General features: G+C 45.2%; 1 protein-coding gene and 3 long non-coding RNA genes across 8 annotated transcripts; 3 read left to right on the forward strand and 1 right to left on the reverse strand.

Moving 5' to 3' along the window:
* The first annotated feature begins 3,017 nt into the window (after window positions 1-3,017).
* Window positions 3,018-4,105, forward strand: LOC127338397 (uncharacterized). Its single transcript, XR_007874347.2, has 3 exons — window positions 3,018-3,508; window positions 3,616-3,701; window positions 3,978-4,105. It is a non-coding gene; the product is annotated as an uncharacterized lncRNA (long non-coding RNA).
* Window positions 4,106-4,490: 385 nt separating this feature from the next.
* On the forward strand, window positions 4,491-7,173 carry LOC127338398 (uncharacterized). The gene is made up of 4 exons (XR_007874348.2): window positions 4,491-4,602; window positions 4,698-5,231; window positions 5,326-5,847; window positions 6,094-7,173. It is a non-coding gene; the product is annotated as an uncharacterized lncRNA (long non-coding RNA).
* Window positions 7,174-13,711: 6,538 nt separating this feature from the next.
* Window positions 13,712-18,440, reverse strand: LOC127342421 (transcription factor Pur-alpha 1). The gene is made up of 5 exons (XM_051368378.2): window positions 18,004-18,440; window positions 17,850-17,897; window positions 14,517-14,669; window positions 14,173-14,415; window positions 13,712-14,089 (listed from the first exon to the last, which is right to left on the reverse strand). Exons 1-5 carry the CDS (start codon window positions 18,334-18,336, stop codon window positions 13,937-13,939), a joined length of 930 nt encoding a protein of 309 aa, XP_051224338.1. The 5' UTR covers window positions 18,337-18,440; the 3' UTR covers window positions 13,712-13,936.
* Window positions 18,441-20,419: 1,979 nt separating this feature from the next.
* On the forward strand, window positions 20,420-25,173 carry LOC127342422 (uncharacterized). Of its 5 annotated transcripts, none has more exons than XR_007876611.2 (5): window positions 20,430-21,310; window positions 21,406-22,022; window positions 22,136-22,238; window positions 22,354-23,100; window positions 23,604-25,173. It is a non-coding gene; the product is annotated as an uncharacterized lncRNA (long non-coding RNA). The 5 variants fall into 5 exon arrangements; XR_011755390.1 differs by having other exon boundaries at window positions 20,435-21,310; window positions 22,354-22,554; XR_007876608.2 differs by having other exon boundaries at window positions 20,440-21,310; window positions 21,406-21,832; window positions 21,927-22,022; window positions 22,354-25,173.
* Window positions 25,174-26,471: the final 1,298 nt, after the last annotated feature.

The following is a 26,471-nucleotide window of genomic DNA, read 5'->3' on the forward strand; positions in this document are numbered from 1 at the left end:
AAGAAAGATGATGAACCAAACTCGAAAACGCAACAAGTGATCTATGCGAAATCCGTTTTCGATGAACTAGAGCTTGTCATGAGAATAAGCACAAGCTCTAAAACATCACATGGATAAGGTCCAAATAACAACCAAGAAAGATGATGCAAGGATGCAAAGGTTTGAGCTCTCTCCGAACGATACGATCGAGTTACTCACTCGAGAGCCCTCTTGATAGTACGGCAACTAAACTATAAACCGGTCTCCAACTACACTATGAGACCGGTGAGAAACAAACCCTATCAAGAGCAAACCTTATACTTGCGCATTCCACTTGAGCTCGATGACGACGATCTTGACCTCAACAAGATGGAACGCCTTTCTTGCTTGTGCTTGCTTGACGAAGTCTTGTGGATTGCTCCCCCATAATCCACCATGGGAGAGCTTCTTCTTCGGCGCATCTTCACATATCCATGATCACCATATGGATGGCAAGACTCAAGCAAAGGATCTCTTCGAGATGGCTCATCTTGAACTTGCACTTCATTTCTTCATTCTTCATCATGTTGATGTCTTGAAGTAGCTTGAGGGCTCACTTCATCTTCATCTTCAAGACATACTTGACACTTGATATCCTTCATCAATTTCTTCTTATTGCAACCTTGAAGCCAACATATGGTTCAAGAATTGCCTATGGACAACTCCTACAAATATAACTCAATGCAAACATTAGTCCATAGGGATTGTCATTAATTACCAAAACCACACATGGGGGCTCCATGCACTTTCAGCAAGCGCCTCTGTTGCGGCTCGAGGGAGGAGGAAGAGGGATGGCTAGACGTCGGAGTTGGGCCTTCGGGATGAGGGTGGCCTCTATCACGCTCGGGCCGCGTGGATGACGAGGTTGTGGGATGAGCATGGCTTTCTACGTCAAATCTAACTCAACTAGCCAGGACATGTGTCGGGGAATGCTACCGCATGGCCAATGTCATGGGTGTTTGTGATTGGTGGTTGTAGATGAAGTGGAGTTGCCCAGCTGCCATGGCTTTTGTGGTATGGGCCCTCCGGTGGGGCATGCCGGCAGAGATGGTACTCCTAGCAAATGCCCGCACTGGCCGTGCTATACTGCCAACGACGGTGCCTTGTTCTTGGATATTTGTTCCTCTCTCGACGCGGGGTTCACATGATCTACGGGTGAACCTAAATTTTATTGGAATGGAAGGTGGCGACATCTATGTCGCCACCTTCTTGAAGGCACCACCTTAGAGCTCATGACACTTATGGGACTAAAGTGATAGGTTGCTTGTATGGGGAGATGGGGGGATGTCGGGTGGCACCAAAGTTGGTGAAGCACTCGTGGTTTACATGTGATTGCATTTTGTAGGCAGGGCTATGACATGGCCAAGTCGTGCAGCGCTGTAGTTCGCTTGAGAGCGGGGTAACTCAAGGTGGCGGCGCCGAAGAGGGCAGTGACGGAGTGTTGTGATGGCAGCCCCCCTACTTTTCTAAAAAAAAAATCAGCTACGGCCATCTCCCCTCCGGTGTTGAATCGATTCGAAAACAAACAAGACAGGCTCTTATTCAGTGCTCATCTCATCTGAGTCCAGTGTATAGTGTGATTAGAGCCGCTTGGGTGGAGCCCCTGCTGGGATTTTATATTGAACCACTATTTCTTATTGAAGTTGATTTTTGGACCCAACTATTGCGCGTGTCCGTATGTGACACCGCTATTTTGTTGACTTGAGTTTCTTTTCTGATTTTTCTTTCACTTTCTCATCTTTTGCCTAATGACCAATTCGACCAAGTTTTTTGTTTAGCAAATGCCATTCGGCTAGCTCTATTGATTTGTAAACACAGTTACATCATTTACAAGAGCGTTTAGAATGAAACTAAAGGGTACCTTAACCTAAATACATTTAGAATTTGAAATAAAAGCACTCCTAAATAGAATGAAACTAGGTTTCTGTGTCAATGTCTTCGGTGGCAAGTTTGGCTTTTTGTGTTCTTTTTTTTATCTTTTCTTTGTTCTGCTTTATAAAGAGATTCTTCTCTCCGCTTTGTATCGGTTCGGCAGTTGAGGCTTTATTTATAAAACGAGGTGAAAGCCTATTTCGAGAAACAGTGAAACTAGGGGTTCCTCAACCCAAATACATGAAGAATCTAAAGGTATAATAGCTGCCCCCCACGGGGGCTTCACAGCGATCAGAGCACGTGAGCCGTCGGATCATTTCATCAGCGCATCTCATCCGTTCATTCTGGACACACCTCTCACTAGCTAACCCCATGCAATGGCGGATTGTTACCCGCCTCCGGCTGCATGTGGGCCCCACCTTTGCCGGCCACGCACGTCAGCCACTGTGACTAGGATCTCTATCGGTGCGCATTGGCGCCAGGTAGTGGATCTCAACCCGCAGGGGTATTTTCGGTATTTCAGCGCGGCCTCGTATAAAAGCGAGCCCCAGGGCGAAAAAAACCCTAGCCGCCGCCCACGCCCCTGCCCCCGCCTCGCGCCCCCGCCCCGCACCCGTCCCGCCTCGCGCCCCGCCCCCGCTCCGCCCCGCCTCGTCGCCGCCTCGCGCCACCTCCAGCCCTGCTCCCTCGCTCCCCAGGTCGCCGCCTCGAGCCGCCGCCTCGAGCCGCCGCCTCGACCCGCCGCCAGCCCCTCTCTTGCCCGTTCGTGCCGCCGACTCCCCGTGCGATCTCCTCCCCCTCCGCGGCACTACGCCTCGCTGCGGAAGCAGGAGCTGAGCGCGGGTCGGCCTAGGAGGAGGAGAATCAGGGCTGAGGTGGGAGCCATCATGTGGGGGAGATGGAGACAGAGGTGGGGGTGGAGGAGATGGGGCAGCGCGCCTCGCCATATCCGAGATGGAGCCTGAGCAGCGACGGCGGAAGACGCAGACCTCACCGTCCCCTGCAGCAACTGGCGATTTGAGGTGACAATCGTGCTCCTTGCTCTCTGTTATAATGATTTATATTGTAAAAGTTTGTATTTTATATTGTTAAAAATGACATAAATTGGGAGTCAAACCTCACTTTGTCATAGTTGGTCAGGTTATCCCAGGCATATGATTTATCTCAGTGTAGGTTCTTAATTTTACCTTGAAGAATGAGATGAGCATAATCAAACAATATTAATGTTTTTTAGATTCCCCCACTGTTATTTATTTGTGTCTATAAATTATTCCGTTTCTAAAGAAGAAGAAAAAAAGAAACTAATGTTTCTGTTGCATGGTTTTCAGACAGGGAACAATGCTCTTTTCAAGATGCATGTATCATGTATGCTCAGTAATTTTGATCTAACAACTTATAATGTGCACTAAAGATATCTGCATTTATTTATTATTTGCAAGATCTGGCACCTGCATTATTAATATGCTGAAGCACAATATTTGTATTCTGAATTTCAAACATTCGAGCACATTCTCAACTTTCTCTTTTTTTTGTTTTTATAAATGCTTGAAGCAGGCAATACGATACATAGAGGAAATGGATAGTACACTCCGATCTGAAGCCTGCCAATTTTGTGCTTGTGAGGAGATCTCTGAAACTAATTGACTTTGGCATTGAGAAAGCTATAATGAATGATTTCATTATCTATGAGTGAAATTGATATATTACGTTTTGCTTGGTCGACAGATAAATGCATCCGTGTATTTCTGAATGTGAGAATGTGAAGCAACTTTGGGCAGTTTTCTAAATTTTACAATCAATGTGATTCCCAGGTACCATGAGATGTGTTTTGCATTTACTCACAGTTAGGACTTCTGTATTGTTGCATTTGCTTGTGTATTAGTAGGAACCTTACTGAGCACTCATACATATTTGGGTGTCAGAAAACATTTGCAAGGTCGTTCCCCTGTTTCGTTATCTATGAGTAAAAATTGAATATATTACAGTTTGCTTGGTTGACAAGTGAATGCATCCGTGTATTTCTGATTGTGAGAATTTGGAAGAACTTTGTGCAGTGCTCTGAATTTTATTTTTTCTTGTTCATGCAGATGCAGGCTTCTTTTTCTACATGAATAATAATTTAATTAATCATACTTGATCTGCTTTACATGCTACAGGTAATGCTCTGAACTTATGGCATTACTACTAAATTAATTCTCTTTGCTATGTCTCTCTTATGTACTCTACTATAACTTGTTCTAATTTACAGTAGAATGATCAGTGTTAAGAAAGACAAATGTATTCGATGTTGTTTCCTGGTTTGTGATCCTAACAATTAAAACAACAGAAAATATCTTATGATTAATTAGTGCATGGTCCACAATTTACAGGGCACAACTAATATCTTGGCGGATAGTTATATGTATCAACAGGCTGCAGTAAGGTCAAAAACAAGGTCAGCGTTGTGTGAATCATGATCATGCTGTGCTAGTCTCCTTTGGCTCCGCAATTCTGTTTGCCCTCTGTTTTAGATGATCAACAGTGGGTTGATTTCTTATTTTTCTTACATTTCATCACATGGCTATGTTTACCAGCAGGAGGGACATAGCGGAATGAATGGAACGAAGAAAGAGCCTGCTGGAGATGCAAAATTAATTCTCCCTGAAGTGGAACAGTTTTATATAATTATAGCATGATTGTCCTCACGAAAATATGGATTTCCATAGTATAAAGGTAGATACTGAAATGGTAAGATGTGAATGTTTGATTTCCACATGAATATTTATACTATTACACTAGAAGTTGTTTAAGAATAATTCATTGTATAGGTCAAGGAATGTGTCAATGGAGTGTTACCGTCATCCTGGTCGCAGTGGAGCACATGCCGCCCGAGACGGATCATGTGGCACTACCATCCTGAGTGCACTGCATGTGGAAATCAAATAGAAGACCCAATTCATTGTATACGTCAAGCTCAAGCGAGCTGCTGCTGATTCTCCCTTCTCCTATCCTATTACGCATCCCGTCCACGCAAATACATTGTTGTTCTCTCGTACCTAATATGGCTAATATGACTCACAAAAATAATTTTTGGCATAGGGTCGCTGGCTGATAAAGCTGTTTCCTTCTCATCTGGCTGCTGCTCTGTTGGCGACCAAGGACGAAAAAAAGAGGGCCGCGTCTGGTGGACATGGGATGGACAAGGCCGCAATATAGGTGATGCTGTGTTGCCGGAGAAACAATAGCAACAGCTAGCAGCACTGTTTTCTCACATCTTCCATCCATTGACGGGGTACTCATATCAAGTTATCTCTTCTCAATTGATGTGAGATTGCGTCTGACGTGGTTGACACTCACCTTAGGTAATCTCTCCTCAACCGATGTGAAATTGTGCATCTGTATATTTTTTCTGTACCGATGGCTGTTGTACTATCATATCTTCCTTTTTCTCTCCAGGAATCAAGGATACTTGAACATGTCCTTTTGTAGCAGTTAGGAAGTTAATTGAGAGTGCTCGCTGATTACCATCATGGAGAAACCAATTTCTCGCAGGCCATGGCGACAGTTTATCCCGAAAGAGATACTTAGATTTGTTTTGCTTACAGGATGAGTCCATATGCATATTGTCTTTCTCGGCCAAGGATAAGACCATGTTTAAAGTAATATCTTAACTCTGTACCAATCTCCTATCAGTGCCTGCATGAAAGATGAACTTAATTGTTTGATACGTAAAGGTCTGGATCCTGGACTACAAAATTAGATTACATTGCTGTTATTGTTGGTCTTCATTCCTCATGTTTATAGCTCTACCTTTTATAATGCTTTTATTCTGCCATTCTTATATCTACTTGTAACACTTTCTGGCATTTTTCCTATGTTTTTTTTTGCTCCAACTGTATTAGAACTTATGCACCGCCAATTTTTTTTTTTGACATGGCGAGGCTGATGCTAATGAAGTGGGGAGCTCTATTCTTTTTGGTATGGTTCTATTAGCTGCTCAGAGTTTAAAAATCTCAGAGAAGGAAATTACTACCTCGACCATACATATTTGTATGAGCATAAGCAGCCGTCCATCTGTGCCACTTTTTTTTCTATGTAGGAGTGGCTGTGCCTTGTACTATCCGACTGAACCATGCATAATTTAGCAGTACTACAAATCATTGAACTGAGTTAATATATTTAATTTACTGAGATAGTTTCTGAGGCAGTGTCTTTTATTTGTAGAATCCTTTCTGGCCGGCCGGAGGCCATGATGGACCCACACGGTGATGGAGGGGAGACCATGGGCGAGCGGTTGAGCGGGCCCACGAGAAGCTGCAGGGCGACGGAAGGGCAGCGGCCGAGGATGGAAGCAGCATGGGAGATGGAGGATTTACTCCACACCTTCGTTTTGTCCGCATCGAGCTGTCCCGCAAAGGTAGCCTTCCGATCTGATCCCCTCGCTATGTCGACTCTAGACAAGTACTATTTGCCAAAATAAATTTGTAGCGAGAAGCTGCTAAAGAAAGGAGGAAAGGAGCGGGCTGGCCTTGATCTTTTGTCTAGGTAGGCAGCTAGAGCCTAATGTATGAAGGCGGAATTAATGTTGCACAGCGTAGGCACAGCATCTCCGCAGGTGGAGAGAGAGTGCAAAGGTTTTTTTGGTAGTGCATGCAAATTATCAGGTTGTGGAAGTGCCCATTCACGGTGTTTGTCTGAAAATTAAGATGAATGAGTATTGAGAAATGTACTCAACATTTTGCTCGCTCCCGATATTTTTTCCCCTTTTCTTAGGCAATATATCAACACATGATACTTTTTGTTCCAGGAAGAGTGATTGGACCCAGCGTTATGTTAGTTCATTCTGATCGAGATGCATTAAAAGGGTGATGATGTGAAGATTCAGTCCTTTAGTGACATATATGAGTGCATTAAAAGGATCTAGAATTGGATCAGGCAAACTGATACTGAGAGTGACACCATTGTGGAAGATGACCCACTGTGGTTGTTATTTCTTTTTCTTCAATGATTCATATAGGCTGCCATGTGAGAGCTGATTCCGGTAGTGTAGCTAGCCAGCATAGAATAATTCTATGAGCATGTTGTAAAAATAGATCAGGTGGTAATTAAATTTTTAACCTATTCGTTTTGAATATCTAAACAAGTAGTTTTCATATGAAACCCAATATTTAACATTTTAAACTTTATTGATTGCTATTTTGAACAATGCTTCGAGTGACATATGCGAGTAGAAATTAGAAAGGGTAAATGTTAATTAGTATACATCATTTGAATAATAAGAAATAGAACTTAAATATATATGTGAAACACATGTAGCTATAATAGGTCATGAAGGCAGAGCCTAGCGAGAAATTCCCATCCTGGTTGAAAAAAAAATTGAAGTGACCAAACTCTATCTTATAGATGACAATCAGCAGGTAGGTATTTCCCAGTTGAGATACTTTTGTTTTGGTTTTTCCTTTCCCTGTTTTAACAATGTCTGGCACGATACGAGGCTATTTTTCTTTATGGTATGTTGACCTTTCTTGTTGGTGATCTACTGCTACCAGGTTGCACGCTTCCACCAGGTTAGAGAGAAGGACCATTAGTTCTACATGCAAGTTTCATATAATCTAAAATATTGTCAAATTTACAGGATTTATATTTTTAAATGGAGAGAGGGAGTAGCATTCAAATTTCACACAACTCAGCTATGTCTAGATGATAGATGCAAGTGTCCTCTTCTTGATGTGGCTGAACATGCTGATGCGCTCCTAGATGGTGTGCCTTATACCTAGGCTCTTATGTGGTAAGTTTTATAAATTACTCACTATATTGTTCTTTATTGGTATGAACAAATAGGGGCTACCTGTTCAAAGTTTACTGTAGAGAAGATCTACTGCACGTTGTTTTTCATTTCTCATGAGATGTGTTCTTTATATTATATTTATCTTTCTTTCTCTATAGATCATGTTTTGCAGACTATGGTACCTTTGATTTATAACAGTCAAGATAAAGGACAGGCAACTGAGCTGATAAATAACATTCTTTGCAAGGATACAATTGTTGACATAGAATCAACTATCAAACCTAGCCAGATGATAAAAAGCAAGTAGTTCTTCAGCAATCACGTCATTGTACAAGTTATCCCGGTGGTTAGATATTTTGCATCTGTTCGACATGTCTTGACAAAATATATTTATTGTAGATGTGTGTCACAGCCTGTCAAAGATGTGGCAGCCTGGCAGGTGCAGCTGACAAGAAAAACAACCCTTAGACCATACAAATTCCAGCTTCACATTAGATATACATGCTGAATTTGAGTCTATGATAAATTGTTGCTGAGTCTGTATTGTCTACCATCTTATTGTTCTAAGTTGCGATTTGGCGTTAATTGTTGTGTGATTTAGTTTTCATGAATGTTGCTTCCAGGTGCCACAAACCATTGATATTTGTTTGCTTCATGTTATCTACGTATCTGAGGATTGTGTTCCTCACTTTTGTTGTGGTATTGTACATATAAATCAAGCGTATGATGCAATGGTTGTATATGTGAGTGCTTTTGCTTCATGCTGCTATCAATTGCGTAGTTATGTAGTTTATTTTGTCCTGCGGTGTGCTTTCTCAGGAAAAATGACATGTGTTTATTCCTATTTCACTACCGTTTTCTCCGCTCTTATTATTAGTGCTTTGTGCACTAAATCCCAGATACTTACTATGGAGCGGAGTGAGTATTAGTTATTGTATCATATTCGATTGTATATAATCATATTTTCTCCGTTATGATTAGATGTGTTCAGTTATACCTTAGACCTATAGCCTTTGCTTTTCAAATTCAATAAAAAATACCCGTAGATTGGTGCGAGCTCTAAGGGGTCGTGCGCCAAGGCGCACATCTAAATCTAGTTTGAGAATTAAAGCACTCCTAGCTAGTTCACGTGGAACCGCATTAGCCTCCCTAGTGCAGTACTCAATTGTAACTCTACCAAAACCACTCCATAAGATAGAGCAATCATTATAAATTGCAGCAGCCCGCGGTTGATGTGGCGCCTCCTTGAATCATCGAGCTTCTCCATGCGCAAGCGCCTCTGTTGCGGCTTGAAGGAGGAGGAAGAGGGATGGTTGGAAAGTTGGGCCTTCGGGGTGAAGGTGGCCTCGCTCGGGTCGCGTGGATGACGAGGTTGTGCGATGAGCATGGATTTCAACATCAGATCTAACTCAACTAGCCGGGATATGTGTCCGGGAATGCTACCACAGTTTTCACGAGTTTACATGATTTAATATACAAACAGTCGTCATTCTAAGACCCAAAGGACCAGCTCACCAGAGTAGAAACCATCGTCAAAGATGAGATCCATAGATCATAAGAGTTAGACCTGAAACCACACAAACAAAAAATTGACTGGATCCTAGAAGATCCACGGGACGCACAAGTCCACACGCCCTCCACCGGTGCTATACGCACCACCGAATCGAGGATAGGGTGGGAGGACCTTATTCTGACTCCAAGAAGTAGCCACCGACCATCTCGAAGAAGACACTGAAAATAACCTAAACAGGAAAACGAGAACCCTCCTTTTGATGAGGGATCGTGATATGCCACGCCTTCAAGGCCTCAAGGCCACCAAAGTCAAAGAGGTCCAACGGTGGCGCCAATGAGGGGGTGTATCACTGTATGGGCTACAGGAGCCTCACGGTCGACTCTATTTCTCCTGCTTATCGTACTGGTTGGTTACCATGCATTGGAGTCTTGTTGGCAATGTGTTTTGACTTTGATTCCACGGCGGGCTAGCGGGCACCATGGGTAGCGAGCACCAAGATGGCGACGGGTCGGGGCATAGAGCCACTAGACCGTTTCACAACCGAAGCGGATATCTCAGAATTACGATCCAACTCCGCGATGGCACACGTCCACCTACAACCTAGCGATAGCGTGGAGTAGAAGTAGTCGACGAGTAGACGTCTGGACTAGACCAGCCATGAGGAAAACGACGAAAAGAAATTCCTACCCTCTTCGGAGCAGCCAACCTTAACTCCAATAGCTATCGTGGGATCGACGAGCAGAGGTGCACCTAGCTAGCCGAAAACCCAAATGCAGGCGAAGTGAGAAGGGGCTTTTTTGGACTGACTGGCCCAGTTAGTGAGATTGTAGGCTTCAAAGTACAAAAAACACAAATTGAGTTGGGCCACAGCCCAACGTGGATCCACCCATGTCTACGAGCGGTGCCACCAAGGAGGGGACATCATATTTCTGTCATTGCTCGAGAGGGGGCATCATTAAACAGACCTAAACAACACCTTAAGATCGTCAAACGCAGAGAACCAACATGTGGTTGGGTGGTTAGGAAGGCAGTGGCACCCCCAGCCCGCCAGAGTTTAAACATCAGGTTTAACACTTTGGTGTCTCATTAAATGCGAAATATTCTTCAGTGGGAGGCGATGTTCCCATCGACAGCGAGGCGCCTGTAGTGACTTCGTCAATCTCAAAACCCGTCGGATGAAGTTTCTTGGACGCAGTCTCGTAAAAAAAAGATCGTCAACCACACGGTGATTTCTCCCAACCCTAACATCAGCCTCACGGCCCTCACAGTCCACCAAACAAGGCAACTCAGAGCCATCAGCCAGACACACCACCAAGGAAAGGCAAACTATTGTCACCGCCTCACCCTCCTCAAACCTCCGCTTGCCACCGGTTCGTCGCCACCCCCGACCCTACTCTAAAGCCTCCCGATCCCTTGCGCCGGCAAGCCTACGCACCTAAGAACCTAAGACCCATCCCCAGAGAGCCGCTAACCCGCAATGTACCCCCAAAACCCCTAAGTTTAGAGGAAAGTCATCTTCCTAGTCGTCAGCGCGTCATCTCCACCGTCTCCGACCACCTCCTAATCTCCGACCACCTCCCAACGCCAATTGAGCCTCGGCTCACTACTATGGCACTATAGCATTATAGCAATCACCAACAGCTGGTGTCACACCAAGCAGCAGCCATGTGCAACGGACGTGGCCTTGACATTCCAAAATTGCCCAAATCGAGGCAATTCCAAGGCTGATCAGCAAGGGAATTGGCAGGAACCAACCTTAGTTGCCCCTCGGTAGAGTGAGTCTACTTAGCGAACTGGCAGGACGCGGAGATCGATTGATCAATATGCATATCGAGAGTTGATGGTTGACCGCCGCCCCCCTTGTCCTGTCCTGGAGGCTCCCCGGCCGGGGAGGCAAAGGGGATTGCTATCGTCACCCTTTCTCCCGGTGTATGTTAAAGAGAAAAAGTGACAACCTAGCCGTAGGTAGCACCTCTTTGCCTAAGAGCAACTCTAACAGAACCCGTAAATCACGCTGAAACCGTATTTTTTCGGCCGATTTACGTTTTCGGGTCAAAAGTGACGTAGAACAGAGACTGAACTCGCTGCCTAGCCCGAAATTTTTTCTCAGAGCCCCGAAAAACTTCACACTTGACCCCTATTAATACAGACCGAAGATCGGTTTACAGGCCCAAAACTGAACGAAATTTTCACCGTTCTTCTGGCGCCTGTTCGTACAACCACCTCCAACGATTTCTAGCGGCTTTGCTAATATTGCGCAACCAGACTAAGCTCACGGCTGCAGCGGCAAGCCATGGCGCGAGGCGGTGGCGGGCAGCAGCGGCCGAGCTTCACGGAGCGGCCCGAACAACAGCTAGCACCTCCTAGCTCCACAAAAGCTAGCAGCTAGCAGCAGGCATGCGGCACGGTGGCCTGGTTGCATGCGCAGCAACGCGCAGCAGCATCACGCGGCCGCGTCCGGCCGCGCTGCCTGGTCCTGCCCCCAATCAGCTCCTCCTGCGCTCGGCTCTCGCTCGGCTCTTTCGTGGGCGCGACCGTTCTCGCTTGACCCTCAAGCTCGCGTCTGCAGTCAGGGGCGCATGCGGTGGTCGCGTGGGGAGATCTAAGCAGCGTCGCGGATAGTTATTGTGAAGAAGATAATGACGTCTTTAAGTTTTACTTTACAGCGTCTGTTCTGCGCTAACCGTTTGACCCGTAAACACGTTTTCGGAAGACTGAACTCGAGTTTTTCGGTTTGCACTTTTACGGGCTATGCTAGAGATGCTCTAAGCCCTTTGACGACTCAGCGTAGCCCGGCCATCGCCTCTCCATGCTTCCTCTGCTCCACCCCTCGCTCCACGTTACAATGTTGGGCTTGGTGTGGACTAACGCCATCTCCAACGGCGTGACCGCAAAGCGTCAATTTGCGACCGCACGGTTCGACGCATATATTGGGCTGTCTGCGGAGATGCAAACGGCCCAAATATGTGCGTCGGATGCGTCTCGGTGGATGCTGCACGGTCGCGCCGCGTGACTGCTCGCTTCTCCCATGGGCCCGCCTAGCAGCAACTTAGGTCGATGCATCAGCTCAGGTGCGCCAACACTGGTGACGAGGCATCGCTTCGGTAGTCTGTGTCACGTTAATGGCGATGCCTCGCCTGACGAGCGGTAGTCGCCCACCTCTACCAATGAAATTAATGACGTTGCCAAGCGTGTCGCGCCCCTCGACTTCATCCGGTGTATATAAAGAGGGACACGTGCTCAGCTGCCTCATCATCTCCTCCACACAAACCCTAGCCGCCGCACAACCTCCACGGTAGCGCCGCCCCCCACAAACCCGCGAGGGAATCCATGGCTGGTCCAGGTGGCCATCGAGGCCGCGGGCGCGGTCGCCGCGGCTGGGGCCACCATGTTGGAGCAGCTCACCCGGCCTCTCACCGTCGTCGTCTTCGCAGGAGGCGAGCTCCTTCGAGTTCATCCTCCGTATCGACGAGGACCCCCTCGCCATCAATCGGCTGTCGGACAACTTCGTCGAGTTCGTCGATGGCGTCGAGCCGACCAAGGCCAGATGCGGCTTTTAACGGTCTTCTTCGGCTTTTGCTACGGTATGTTCCTTCCTTCAGTCAGTCCTTCCTTCCATATTTTTGCCTGCGGATCTCTCTCTTCAAAACATATCTTTCGGCGCCAGTCTTTCCTGCCTTACCTTAATCCCGCTTTCACGTGGCATGTCGAGGTTTTGTTCGACGGACATGGCAAGATGTACCTGCACAACGGGTGGGACAAGTTTGCTCGCGCCCACAACCTTGAGGACGGTTACCTGCTCACCTTCCTCTACGAAGACGACTGCGAAATGATCGTTAAGGTGTTCGACAAGACATCATCTCGCACGCACTACCACACGAATGAGTCCGGCGACGACACCAATACTGTTAGAGTGTTCTTTCTTTGCAGCCAAGATGAGTGCTCTCTCCTGCGACTTCCCTAGAGCCTCCGGTATCACAACGGAGACAGCGACGGGTTCTCCACCCATATGGGGATGGAGCGCTAGAAGTATGGAAATAGGACAAGGTAGTGTTATATTCTTACTGCGCATCCAAGAATATGAGGCAGGATTTTCTAGTTTAGGCGACTAAGTGAGTGTTCTTCCTTCGCAACGAAAACACGAAACTCGCGAGTCTAACACTAGTTAGGTTTCCTTATTTTACAATTTTTGAACCATGTTCCAAACTGTAGTAGTTTCCTTATTTTACAATTTTTGAACCATGTTTCAAACTGTAGTAGTTTTTGTAATGTTTCCATCTATGGTAAAAATATTATGTCTACAGTTTTTGTAATGTTTCTATCTATGGTAAAAATATTATGTGTCGCGCCACTGGTAAAAATATTATGTGTCGCGCCGCTGGGACCAAGCGCAATCGGACGCGCAGTGTGTCCGCAGCCAACACAAACTGAGACGCGCTGCCACTTTGGACGTCTGATTTTCGTATGCCGCAAGAAATTATACTACTACATAACGCAGCAATACTACTGAATGAACTCTGCCACGATCAACAGCTAACATATACCACCCCACAAACAATATACTGCTTATTATTCCTCGACAGAAAAGGTCCCAAACAAATCAATCCACACCACGCAATTAAAAAGAAAAGAGAAAAATCTAAAGATCAAACATTATTATCCCCATCAGATGAATTAACACTGTGTGATCTACACAACCACACATAACATGACCGAGGAATCCTAGAGGAGGCATAACAGCAGTAAGGGCCACAAGGTCGAGCTAATCATCTCTGACTGGGCTCAACAGTGCGCACATTCGCGCCCGTCATTCCTTCAAGTCTGTCCTTCATTATATCTACAAAGTGTCCAACCATCTCATGGAACTGCTTCAAACCAGAAAGCGGCAAGATTATTGATGAACGGTCAGCTCCAGCCACCTGCATCAAGCGGAAATATGTCTTAGTCTGGATCGGGGGAAGAGCTATCAGTATCACAAGTGAAGAAAACAAGAATGCAGTACCTCGGAAATCCTCAAATAATGCCCCCTGTTATTGCTGCCCAGATCAAAGAAAAACCTCTTCTGATCTGCCCTTATCACCTTAGACAGCCCCATGCCAGCGAATTCTTCAATAGGAGGCACATCAACCAGGCGCTCAACATCTACCTCTGGCACAGATGCCGATTGGCTGCCGTGTCCAGCTATAAATCCAGCACCAACATCATCAGAGAGGCCAGGAAGGCGCTCTGGAGGTTCCAAGTGTTGCTGACCAACACAAATATACAATATCAGAAAATTTTACTACAACATCATTGGAGTCTATGGGCCCACCGGCCCATAAATAGGCTAGAAACTGGTATGTTTACCTGGCTTGGATGATTTGGAAGAACATAGAGTCGGGAAGCTTCATCATTGATTTCTAACAGTACATTCCTAAATGCTTCCCAACCTTCTTCGCCCGAGCTACCAGCCGGAACAATTATTGTGCTACGGTTTCTGTTGACAGAAGCCTCCGAAACCTGAAGAAAATTGTGTCAGCAGGTGAATAAAGTAATCATGTCAAGACAATTAATTACACTATCTGTGTGCTTTAAAAGCAAAGACAGCAAAGCATGTGATGTAGGTCAACTAAGATGCAAAGAGAGGACAAATGAACGCAAATGAACCAGTAATAAAGAAGTAGTACTGTGCCACGCCAATCTATGATATTGTGTGGTTACAGGTTTCAATCCGCATAAATCCACTTTGCAACTTACCAAGTGACAGAAAATCGTAAAGTCTAATAAAAATACAACAAGTAAATAAAACTAATTAGACCCAGCTGGTCATGGTCCTCAGACATCAGAAGCTAGATGTAGTGACCACATGGCTTAACATAAATAAGCTAAGGTATTATTCAATTGAAATTGCAATCATAATCACAACAGGTTCATAATAAGGGGAGCTGGGGATGTTGCATATTTGAAATAAGAAATCAATCTCATAAAATTATACTTGTCAACAAATAACACCTTCAGGGAATAGTTTCATAAAACACCTATTTGTCGTTGTTTAGGAAACTACACTTAGAAGTAACTGATAGTCATGTCCACCTGTCAATAACATAACACGATGGTGAGTGCTGATTTCTGAAATATTTACATGGGGATTTGTCAATCGACAGTGAGCAACAATTGCCATATCCTAATAAAGAGGGTTAGATTTTTTAAATGTCGGTAGAAAAGAATTATTTAGTTATTTTACTTGTTTAAGGTGCATATCCTTAGTAGTTTTGTAAGATATATTCATGGTTTTTAAAGGCGTTAAGGCATCCTAAAGCGGAGGGTGGGCACTCTGACGCTTAGGCGACGCCTAGGCGGACGCTTTGGACGCCTAGGCGCCTAAGGCGGACGTTTTTCCAAGGCGGAGGGGGAGCACTTGGACGCCTAAGCGTCGCTTAGGCGTCGCCTTTAAAACCATGGATATATTGAAGTTTTTAAGAATTTTACTCTGAAAATAATCACACCTTGGGTATATTGGTAGTAGCACCAAAATGTGTATTGATCATAGGGTACTGGTGGAACATTTTCACATTACATGTAACTACAATAGATATGGTAAATACGAATAAAACAAAGACCAAGATCCCAGTTCTAACTCAAAGGTGGAGCAAAGCGTGAGTCCATAGAACTACAACCTAGGAAATACCAGGCACAGAAACAAGACACCACAAAACAACTCTCTGCCTGCAAACAGAGTTACAGTTGTTTCAGTCTACAATTGGGAGCTTTGTATGTACAGACAGAATCATATACAGGACATTCACCTCATACACAAGATGTTTACTGAAATACAAGATGGGCTTGGGACCTACCGTACTCTTTCTTGTATTAAACCAAAATTTCATGTCATTGCGAAGGCCATAATTACTAGGCTGCTTATCCTATACTATGAAAAATCCTTCCCACAGATAACACTTAAGATGACCGAAAATAATCTCAACGAGAAGGGAAGAAGAACAAGATGTTCAGAGTCTTAGGATAAGTGGTAAAATGATACTCCCTCCGATTCATATTACTCCATAATTGACTTCAATATGGATGTATCTTAGAGTCAGTAGTTGACTTTAAGAAAGGCAAAATAAACAAGACATAATATCCATAAGATGAGAAGTTGTTCACAGTCGTTTAGGAGGAAGAGGAAATTTTAGGTATTTGAACACCGAGGTCATATTTTCTATCCACAACAAATTCAATAAAGCAACATAAGAATAATTTACTACGCGATATGACCAGTCACAAATTAGGGACATTATATGAAGCACACAATATCAACAACAAGAAGAAAAACCCATTTCTGTTCCAGGTGATCATGTTGAGTGCACATTTTTTTATGTCTGAATATTATTTTTCTTGCTTGTGTTATCCTGTATAGCTGTTTGATTTTAGGCTCCAGCATCCTCAAAATCTCATTGGCAGTATGGAACTACCAATGGATAGCTTCAGTTGCTCAAATAGATTTGATCATCACGATTATACAGAAGTACAAAATATTCAGGGTTCTAACTCGTAGTTTCCGATGAACATCGCCAAATGAACCCAGAAGATTCGATAAAAGGAGAGACTTGATTCGCTGTTGAAACCATCATATCATATTAGCCTAATCAGAGACGAAGAGACAGGAACATATAAAATTTGTCAGTTTTAGACACAGTATCCAGATAGGATTTGCCACATAAATCTGAGCACTGAGCAATCGAGATTTATTTTTTCTCTTAGCTTGGAACCTCAAGTGCTCCATGGGAAAGTAGTGTTCTGTATGAAGACTAATCTCATCAGGTACAAAACTACAGCCGGTTACGAATAAGCGATGAAGCAAATCGATTTCTACAAGCCTACGAGACATGACAAGAAAACATGTTTTTTTCTTGTATCAGAATGGCAATTGGCAGGTGCGTGTCTCCAATCAACAACATCCACAAAATCCCAGACTAGATTGCACCCTCTTGCTTTTCCTCAGAACATTCAAGATGCTCTGAAGTGTGACCAGTTTATGAACACGTTCATTTGGCGATTGTACAGAACTACAAAGTATTTGACTTGAGAGCATCATGTACATACATGATGAACATCGGGAACATTCAGGGTCCCATGCACACGTTTTATGCACATGATGCTCTGAAGTGTGGCCAGTTTATGAACAACCAGCAGCATGGGATGCTATTTTCTCTCAGATGGCGCCAGTCTCATTAATAGATGGGAGACAAAGGTGAAACTGACGGATTAGGGGAAGCTAAAATCTGAGGAAAAGCACAGCTACTAAAGGGGAAGGAGGTTCCAATTTGGTCCTCCAATCTTTGGGTTGAAAGCCCGAAGCAACCTCTCAACTTGACTGAAAAGGCTCTCTATCTCTGACAAGTAGGTGTGATAACTTGGTAGCCTTTCATCAATCATTATTTAATCATCAGTGTGCTATTTTAGGAAACGGAAATTGTACTACGAAAAGAAGTTTATCTTTCGGTTATATATAGGAGAAGAAGTTAAAGGGGTTTAAAGGAGCAGGATGTCAGCTTTCCCTTCCTGAATTCACAGACCTGTTTCCTAATTTAGCTAAAAACAGTTGAGCTTCTCATACAAGGAATTCCCCGTATACACCAATTGGGAAACGCCGCCACACCAAAAGTTAACGAGAAGAGAAATTGGACGAGAACGTTACGTCACCTTGAGGTAGCGGCCTCTCTTGTTCTCCCCGATATCGAAGTAGAACACCTGTGCAGAAGGGGAGAAAAAAAAAAGAGGAACGGAACGGAAAATTCAGCAACGACGAGAGCGAAATCCGCGATTCCGGGAAATTAAGCCGGCGGAGAAGGGGTACCTTGGTGTCGAGTCGGAGCTCCTTGCTGAACACGTCGCGCTCGTCGGTGCGGATGTAGTAGTCGAATAGGTCTAGGAACCAGGCGACGCCAGCGATGGGCACGATGATGGTGGAGCGCGTGGTGGAGGTCTTCTCGGAGATCTTGAGGTACCTGCCCCTTGGGTTCTCCTTGAGATCGAAGTAGAAGAGCTTGTGCTCGAACTGCAGCGTCTTGCTGACGAGCTCCACGTCGCTGCCCCCGCCGCCGCCGCCGCCGACGCCGACGGGGCCCACCATGCCGACTCCCCCCACGCCGACGGGGCCCACCATGCCTCCTCCTCCGCCGCCGTCCATGAGCGCCGCCGCCGCCGCCGCCCGAGGTAGGGTTTAGGGGGTGCCGAGATTAGGGTTTGGGTTTAGAAGACGAGGTCGCGTCCAAGGTGGGGAGGGATGTGAGGTTCTGAATTGGGATAGATCTCGCCCGAGCCGGTTTACCCCCCGGAAAGCCGGGGCTACTTTTTCTGGGGCTCGTTGAGGTCGCCGACTTGTGGGCCAGAGTTGGAGGCGGTCCCGTCTGTCGGTGGGGAGATACCGGGTGTTGGCGGGCCGTACGGTTGTTTTGACGGTTGGGGGCGCCCGTGTGGTTTACTTGCAGATGCTGACCGCGCGCTGGTGGCGTGGTGACTTGTGATTGGCCACCCCGAGTTTGTACGACGAGAATGGACAGCTCCAATAATGTCACATCACTGTCTCTGCAAGCCCTATCTCGCCACATCATCAATGTCCTGCTCCAAGGAGAAACAACCATGATAAGCATTTTCTCCTGCTATTTGTTTGCTTGGAGCAGCTAAAAGCATCCGGAAATATCACGGAAAAGAAAACAAAAAGGCATCCGGAGAATGAACATGGCATCCTGGTCATACGCGTTTTATATTCCTACATACATTTTTCCTATGTTACAAATTAAAGGAGCCCTAAAAGGGTGTCCAAGGAATCTCCGTCACATGCAACGGTGCTATGGAGAAACATATAGGTGATCAGATCACACACAATATAGCAAAATAGTGATGCAAAGTTCTAATCTTAGACGCCATAGTCCAATTAGGGGAAACAATGGGCATTGGAGCAACAGATGTTTTGCTTCTAAATTGGGCCAAGCAATAATGAAATAACTACTATACTAAGAGCGATCAACTTCAATTTTTCTTAGATTTTTGGATTTTTTTTTGTGTGCCTCTCCTTTTGACACTTGTATTAATGTAATCTGTTATTATTTGATGTGCACATCTGGGGTTGTCTTGGAATTTATGAATGGTTGATTCATGTTGTCTTGATCCCGAAGTGATGGTTTCCCTTTTTTTGGCTTGGGTGGGTACATCAGTTTTGTTTCCTGATGCATTGTGGTGGGTCCCATTACCATGTGCTGCAACGGTGCAAAAACAACACGTTACCCAAGGGCATCTTCAGCGGCGCGACGCAAACTAACGCTGAGCGACCGTTTGCGTCTGCCAGACCGAAAAATGCGTCTGGTACCACCTCCATCGAGGCGACGCAAAGTGACTGGGCCGTCCGCGGCGACGCAAACCTGGCCCAAATATGCGCCTCGGATGCGTTTGTGCGGACGCTGCGCGGACGCGCAAAGTGTCCGCTCGCGTCTGGCGGACGTTTCGTCTGGCCCGCCTGGCAGTGACCAAGTGTCGCTGCGTCTTCTCCGCCACTGGCGCCGAGGCGTCGCTCTGCGGCCGCGTAAATGGCGATGCCTCGCGTGGCGCGCGGCTGTCGCCTACCTCTGTGCACGAAGTAATGGTGATGCCACGCGTGTCGAGGTCGTCGCCCTGCCTCCGATCTATATAAACAGGGGCGCGAGCATCTCATCTCCTCCCCACAAAACTCTAGCCGCCGCACAACCTACACCGTAGCGTCGCTGCCGCTCAGACTCCACCGGAGCTACCATAAGCAGCGCTGGCCGCGGCCAGGCTGCCGCGCCTCCACCTCCACCTCCCCCGGTCTCGAGCTCCGACGAGGAGTTCGACTCCGACGATAGCACCGACCTCCTCGACCCGGTCAGGGACGTCGAGGCCCTGGCTGAAGCAGAAAAGGAAGCAGAGGGGGAGCGGACGGCCCATGCGGCGGTCGACGTCGAGCTGGAACAACGCAGGGTGGCGGCCGCCGCAGCCGCAGAGGACTCCGACTCCGACATATCATGGTCTTCCGATGATCCTGATGCGCCAACCCCGGAGGAGAGGGCGGCGAAGCAGAGAGCTATAGTCGAGTCCTTCGAGACACTCAAGGACGACGCCGCCAACGCGAGGCTACAGCAGTGCTTGCAAGACGACGCGGCGGCGCACCGAGCCCTAGCGGCCGCACGGGAGGCGGCGGAGAAGCAGGCGAGGGAGCGACACAACGATGGGGCCGACCCGTCAGGCAGCAAGTAGTCTAGGGTTCTAGAACTACTTTGTATAGTTTCTATGCTTTCAAAAGTACTACTTTATTTGCTTTCAAATATGTTGGAAATCTAAAAATGGATCATCCCGGTGGGAGCACACCCAGACGCAAACGGACGCTGAACAAAATATATCCGCAGGCGACACAAACGGATCTCGCTCGCGACCACTTTTGGACGTCCGAAATGCGTCGTGCTGTTGGAGATGACCTAAATAGCTCTTCACATGGTCAAAGCGGTGCGGTCCTAGCCCACTATCCACACGATAGCTTTCCAGAGTTGTCTCCCCAATAACGCCTCTCACCTCTTCCTCCCGAAAGATCGAGTGGGCGGGCATCATCTTCATCCACCGCTTAGTTCTATTTTGCCTAATCCAATCGCTTTGACGGAGCTGCCAGGGAGAGCAAATCCCCAACGCCTCTCCCGCTATCGCCCGACCTACCTCCAGCTCTCCTCCTACCACTCCTTGTCCGCCTCTCCACCGCATCACTGGGTGGCGTGGTTCCTGGCAGGGCAGCGGCCTCAGCGGGGACGGCAGCATGCGGCGGCCTCGGGGCGGAGCACGCGCGGGCCAGGGACGGCGACCGACGGGCGGGGCAGGTGCGTGCCGGCGGCGACGCCATTGGGACGGAGAAGGCACGGTCCTGGGACGACGTTGGGGCGGCGGCAGCGATCTTGGGGCAGAGCACGCGCGGGCTGGCGGCGGCCACGTTGGGGTGGAGCAGGCAGGGACCTGCGGCGGCCCCGTCGGAGTTGAGCAAGCAAGCAAACAGAGGCGTCCGACGCGGATTACGGGAGCCGGTCGTGGTCGTCGCCCCTGGTGCGTTGCTCGCTGCCGCGCCATGGAGGTTGCCACAAGTGTACACACGGCGGTGCCCTCTACAGGTTAGGTGTAGGTTGCCTCTTCTTTTCTTCTCCGATGGGTGACATCTCCTTTTTCTAATTTTTCCCTTCTACCATGATTCGGATGCGTACAGCAGGCAACCCGCGCCTCCTCGGCCCCGCGGCGGACTCAGCCCTCTCGGTTCCCCGGCGGCCGGAGCGTCTTCCGATGCCCTGCAGCCGGCACGTCCGTGACAGCCGACGGCTCCTCGCCTCCCATACCGCTGGGTGTCCTCTGATGCGCGGCGGCCGGCGTCTGCTCTGATGTGCGACGTACGCTGCGTCCTTGGCTCCCCGGCAGTTAGAGCTTCATCTGATGCGCGGCGGTCGATGCCTCCTTGGCTCCCCGGTGACCGGTTACTTCTTCATGGCGAGCTGCAGCTGCAGTGATTGTCGGCATGTCTGGACTCCACAGCAAGCGGTAGCGGAAGATGGCTCTACATCGGCGAAGAGGAGGGGCGCGAGGTTGACAGCTGTGACGGAGTGGACAACATGACCGTGTGCTCACCGGTGACGTAGTCGGCGGTAAGAGCAATAGTGGCGGCACCACTTCGACGCTTTGCAACTGTGGTTCTCCTCCGATACCTGCATTATCTCTCCCTATGAATCCCCCTTGCAGGCCCTCTCCCCTCGCGATTTCTCTATGGCAAATATTGTTCTCCTCTTCTTCCCTGAATCAGGCGATGTCTGCAGGCCAGACTCCACTATAGAGCAAGTAAGATTTCTAACCTCTGGTTCAGATTTTAATCTAAGTTGCATATACATATTCTTGGAGATGAATTCGTGTTATGGGTGCGTATACAACTTTTAAAATTTATATCCAATTAGATCCTTGATATTCAAGCTAAGCGGTCAATTTTGAGATGGTATATGCAAGACCTACCGCGAGGCCAAGATCCAACACAGAAAAAGAACCGCAAAGACAACCATGGTAAGGACAACAATTTTTTTTTATCCAAGAATGCTTAACCTTCCCTTCAGTTTGTAGTTTTTCCTCTGCACATTGGGCAGCTGATGAAGTAATCTTCTGATATGTTCAATCGTAGGTATAAATTATCTGGATTGATAGGTATTGCTACATGGACCGTAAATATGGTGAAGGTATAATGCATAAAGATTGGGAAACAAACCTCTTGGATTTGGTTGAGAAATATTATCTATAATTTCAAAAGATGGGATTGAAATCTGTAGCTGAGTCATCATTTGCTTACTCTTGGATGTGTTCGCTTCTCAGATTTCATGTACAGGTAAAATTTGGTTTCAGATAACCAGCTTTCTGTCATAGACCTCTTCTAGGTGCTGAAGACATACTAATATGTTCTGTACTGATCATAGCTGTTAAAGAATTTGCTTTGCTCTATAGAATAAATTTTCACGTGAAGAGATATCTTGCCTGTAGGTCAACCACCAAAACCAAACTACTAAATTTGTTTCTGAGATTTTATCCTAGATTATCATATATCTATGCCACTAGAACCTCCTTATTTAATTTGCATCTTAGACTTCCATACCTAAAACAAAATCAAACGTTTCTCATATTTGAGGATGTCATATAGCATGCTCCGAGGTATTCCATACCTAAAACAAAATCAAACGTTTCTCATATTTGAGGATGTCATATAGCATGCTCCAAGGTATAGTGGTATGGTTAGTAAATGTATGGTTACTGTACATTGCCATAGATGAATATTCACCCTGATTTACACTGGCACAATTTGGTTGTTTAAGCACAACAAGTGGTATGGCATCTACACTCTTTTCTTGGTACAACAAAGTCTTCTGGATAATTCTAGGTAAATTCTTAGAAGCCTTGTTCTTATATGTGTGAGTGTAGATAGTGTTATGCTATACCAGGTTCAGATTAAGATTAGTCTGATGCAAAAGACTGTAGACATACTTACAAATCTATCGTTAATGCTTAGTGTTATTTATTATTTTCTCGGTGCTGCCTGCTTCTCTGCTCCATTCGCTGCCTATTTATTATCTTTATTTGCCATGCCAGCACAAAGATGTAGTATCTGGCTGGAAAAAATTGTGCAGGCATCCACATAATTAGTATACCCATTTTGTATATGGTTCTTAGACTTATTTAGGTCAGGTAAAACTCCTTTTGGCATATGATGTGCAGGCAAAAGTTATTCATTTGGTGTTTCACTGGCTGACATGTAAATTGCTATATTTTCATATTATCTATGGCCATTAATGTGAAAATTGGAGGATAGGTTCAACCTTTTCTTCCTATTCCCTCGGTATGATAGTATATTTGTTCTCATTGGTTGATTTTTCAACTTAGCAGCGCATCAAAGCTATGAAAAGAAGGCATGGCAGGGTCTCCACAGGACAACCATTGTCGAATGCATCTTGCATCTGGTATCTCCTCCCTTTGCTATTTCTGTATTAATTGATTTATTTGTTCCTGTTCGATTGGGGTCTTTCTCACTGATTCGTCAGTTTTGTTTCCATATGGGTATATGCTTGCGTATGGCCTTGACAACAACACTAGACTGGTGCACTCTTAAAAAAACCCGCCAGAGAATTACTTCGCGTTCCAGTTTCTAGATGTGAACATATTAAAATATCGGATGTGACCATCTCCCTCTCACCGGTTCACTACTTTCCCTCCGGTTCACTACTTCCCTTCATGAACTCTTATTTCTCTAAATCCTTGGATATATGTTGTAGGATCAAACACCCAAAAAATTGAATCCCAAAAAGTGGGCTTTATTAAAGCATTGATTCATAATAACCTTCTAAATATTCCAAAATCTGAAAATTGTTACTTGAATGAAATTATTAATGTCTTGTTTGTTCATAGATGTCCAAGTGGTACTCATCTTTTGTTTTCTGTTTCTGTCTTGCAGCTAGCTGTTTAATTACTTTTTATGATGCTTTCTCTAATATACAATGGTACACGTTTGCTGTGTGTTTGGCACGTAAAAGGAAGATAAGTCTGTAGCTTGATGATGAGTTTTCAGCTCCCAGTGCAGATTTCTTCAAGTTTGGGGATTTGTAATCACCAGGAGAATAAACCTACAATTCACTTCCGCATGCATGCATCTCTATAGCATATGTTGTTGACTGAATCAAGAAATTTCCTTCTTCATGTCGCATAATAACACTATGAAACCAAGTTGTTTACAGGAGATCATCGTAACTTAGAAAACCTAAAAGATTACTGCTAGCTGCATGATTATCAGAAAAGCCTAACACAAATTCTATCACTTGGGAGGCTTCTCATTGTTTAGCATTGATGTTTAGATCATTGTTAGATGGCTCAACTATTTAGAGTATTGTTTGCTTAGCAGGTTAAACTGATACAGTAAAACACAAACTCTGTCATATGTTTTACAAATGCTGAGCCTGACCAAAATCAGTTGAGTTAGAAGGGCATCAACTCTTTTTCTACTAGAGTATTGTTTGCTTTGCAGGTTAAACTGATACAGTTAAACACAAACTCTGTCATATGTTTTACAAATGCTGAGCCTGACCAAAATTAGTTGAGTTAGAAGGGCATCAACTCTTTCTCTATTAACAACTTTATTTGCTCTAATTGATGATCAATTTTTTCTCGATATCTCAAGGCATGGAAGGCCAAATGATGCCAAAGGAAGTTATGCAGTAATGCTCTCCGTGCCAGTTCGGAAAGTAGCATCAGTTGGCAATTATGGATGTTGTTGTTGCATGTTGTATCAAATTTATTTGTGTGTAGGCAGTAATTTGTCAATGATATCTATGCATTTTCTGTTCTTATATCTTCCACGTACCTCTTATGTAGAGTACCCTTGGGTGAGGATATAGTTGTGGTCTTCCTATTTTTGGTGGAAGTAATGAATTATGAAGAATAAATTTTAAATTTTAAATATCCATTTGTTGTTGTCAGTACCAAACAAATTGTCTCATTTGTCCAGGGAATAGTAAGTTGTCATTACTTGGGTGAGCTTGGGGCTGCTGGTCTACAGTAAGCATCTACCAATGAACCCATCGTCATATTGTTTGTAGTCATGATTTCTTATCAATTCTGTGGTAAACATAATGCACACGCCTTCTGTGTCTGTCTGTACGAAACACTTGAGACAGCTATCTTAGATCTGATTTAAGCTGTAGGTAATTCATGTATAAACTCATATTATAGAGATTGTAAAACTCAGCCTCATCCATAGCATCTCATCAATATATAATTCCTATATATCTGTTTTTCACAATGAAGACAAAAGACTGGCGCGGCGGCCTACAAACAACAATAACAAATACCACTTACCTCGCTATTACCAGACTCCGGCGCGGCGTGCCGCCGCGCCTTCGTTTGCTAGTCTACTTTTATACATGGAATGTTTGGAGTTGGGGCAAAGTAGTGAACGGAAGGGGAATAAGAAATGTTCCATTTCTACTCCATTTTAAACATTGTTGGGTCTTATCCAATCCAATTGTACATGGTGAGTGAACTAAGGAAATACAATGTTAAATACAAGAGCTAAGTGAGAAAGGGTATGCACGTGATAGCTTAAACTCACGTGTAATGATTATTATTCTTGTTCCCAAGATGTACAACACTATGCATATGTGTAGTATTTGTCAGGCCATCACACTGTTCAGTATCAACATCCTATTCCCCCTTTGGACGATATGCTAGAGGATTGAGGGGAACCATGATCTTTTCCAACATTTATTTGCAAACTAAGTGTAGGAGGTGAATATAAATAGCTTCCAAAATCAAGTTTGGTCCTTATGATAAGCTTTTAAATTATGCATTTTGGTTTGTCCAATGCTCTACCACTTTTATGTGCTTGATTAATCATGTTCTAACAAATTTCAGTGGTAAGTTTGTTCTGCTTATACTTTGATGATATTGTTAACTGTAGATGAACATTGAATGATCATGTATATATGTCTTGCACACAAGTTCTTCATGTGCTTGTGAGTGATAAATTATATGCTAGTCTTGAAAAATGAATTTTTCACATTAATTTTTTTTATTCTTTGGTTTTATTGTGTTCTCTAATGGCACTGAAGTAGATGAGTCTAAAATTAAAGATATCAAAATTAGCCAACCCATAGTAATGTGAGTTAAGTTAGGATTTTTCATGATTTTGCGGGGTTTTAACGCTGCTATATTAAAGATTTTAGTGTTGTTGCTTCATCCGTGAATGAATTTACTAGGAACCGT

Source organism: Lolium perenne, chromosome 3, assembly GCF_019359855.2.
Source record: "Lolium perenne isolate Kyuss_39 chromosome 3, Kyuss_2.0, whole genome shotgun sequence".
Lineage (NCBI taxonomy): Eukaryota > Viridiplantae > Streptophyta > Magnoliopsida > Poales > Poaceae > Lolium > Lolium perenne.

Bases quoted from the DNA above. Each gene is read 5' to 3' on its own strand.
- LOC127342421 (XM_051368378.2), bottom strand. From the start codon at position 18,336: ATGGACGGCGGCGGAGGAGGAGGCATGGTGGGCCCCGTCGGCGTGGGG. The intron at 17,898-18,003 runs GTACCCCTTCTC...CCTTCTGCACAG, and splicing joins AGCTCCGACTCGACACCAAG to GTGTTCTACTTCGATATCGG. The intron at 14,670-17,849 runs GTGACGTAACGT...AATTTTCTTCAG, and splicing joins AGAGAGGCCGCTACCTCAAG to GTTTCGGAGGCTTCTGTCAA.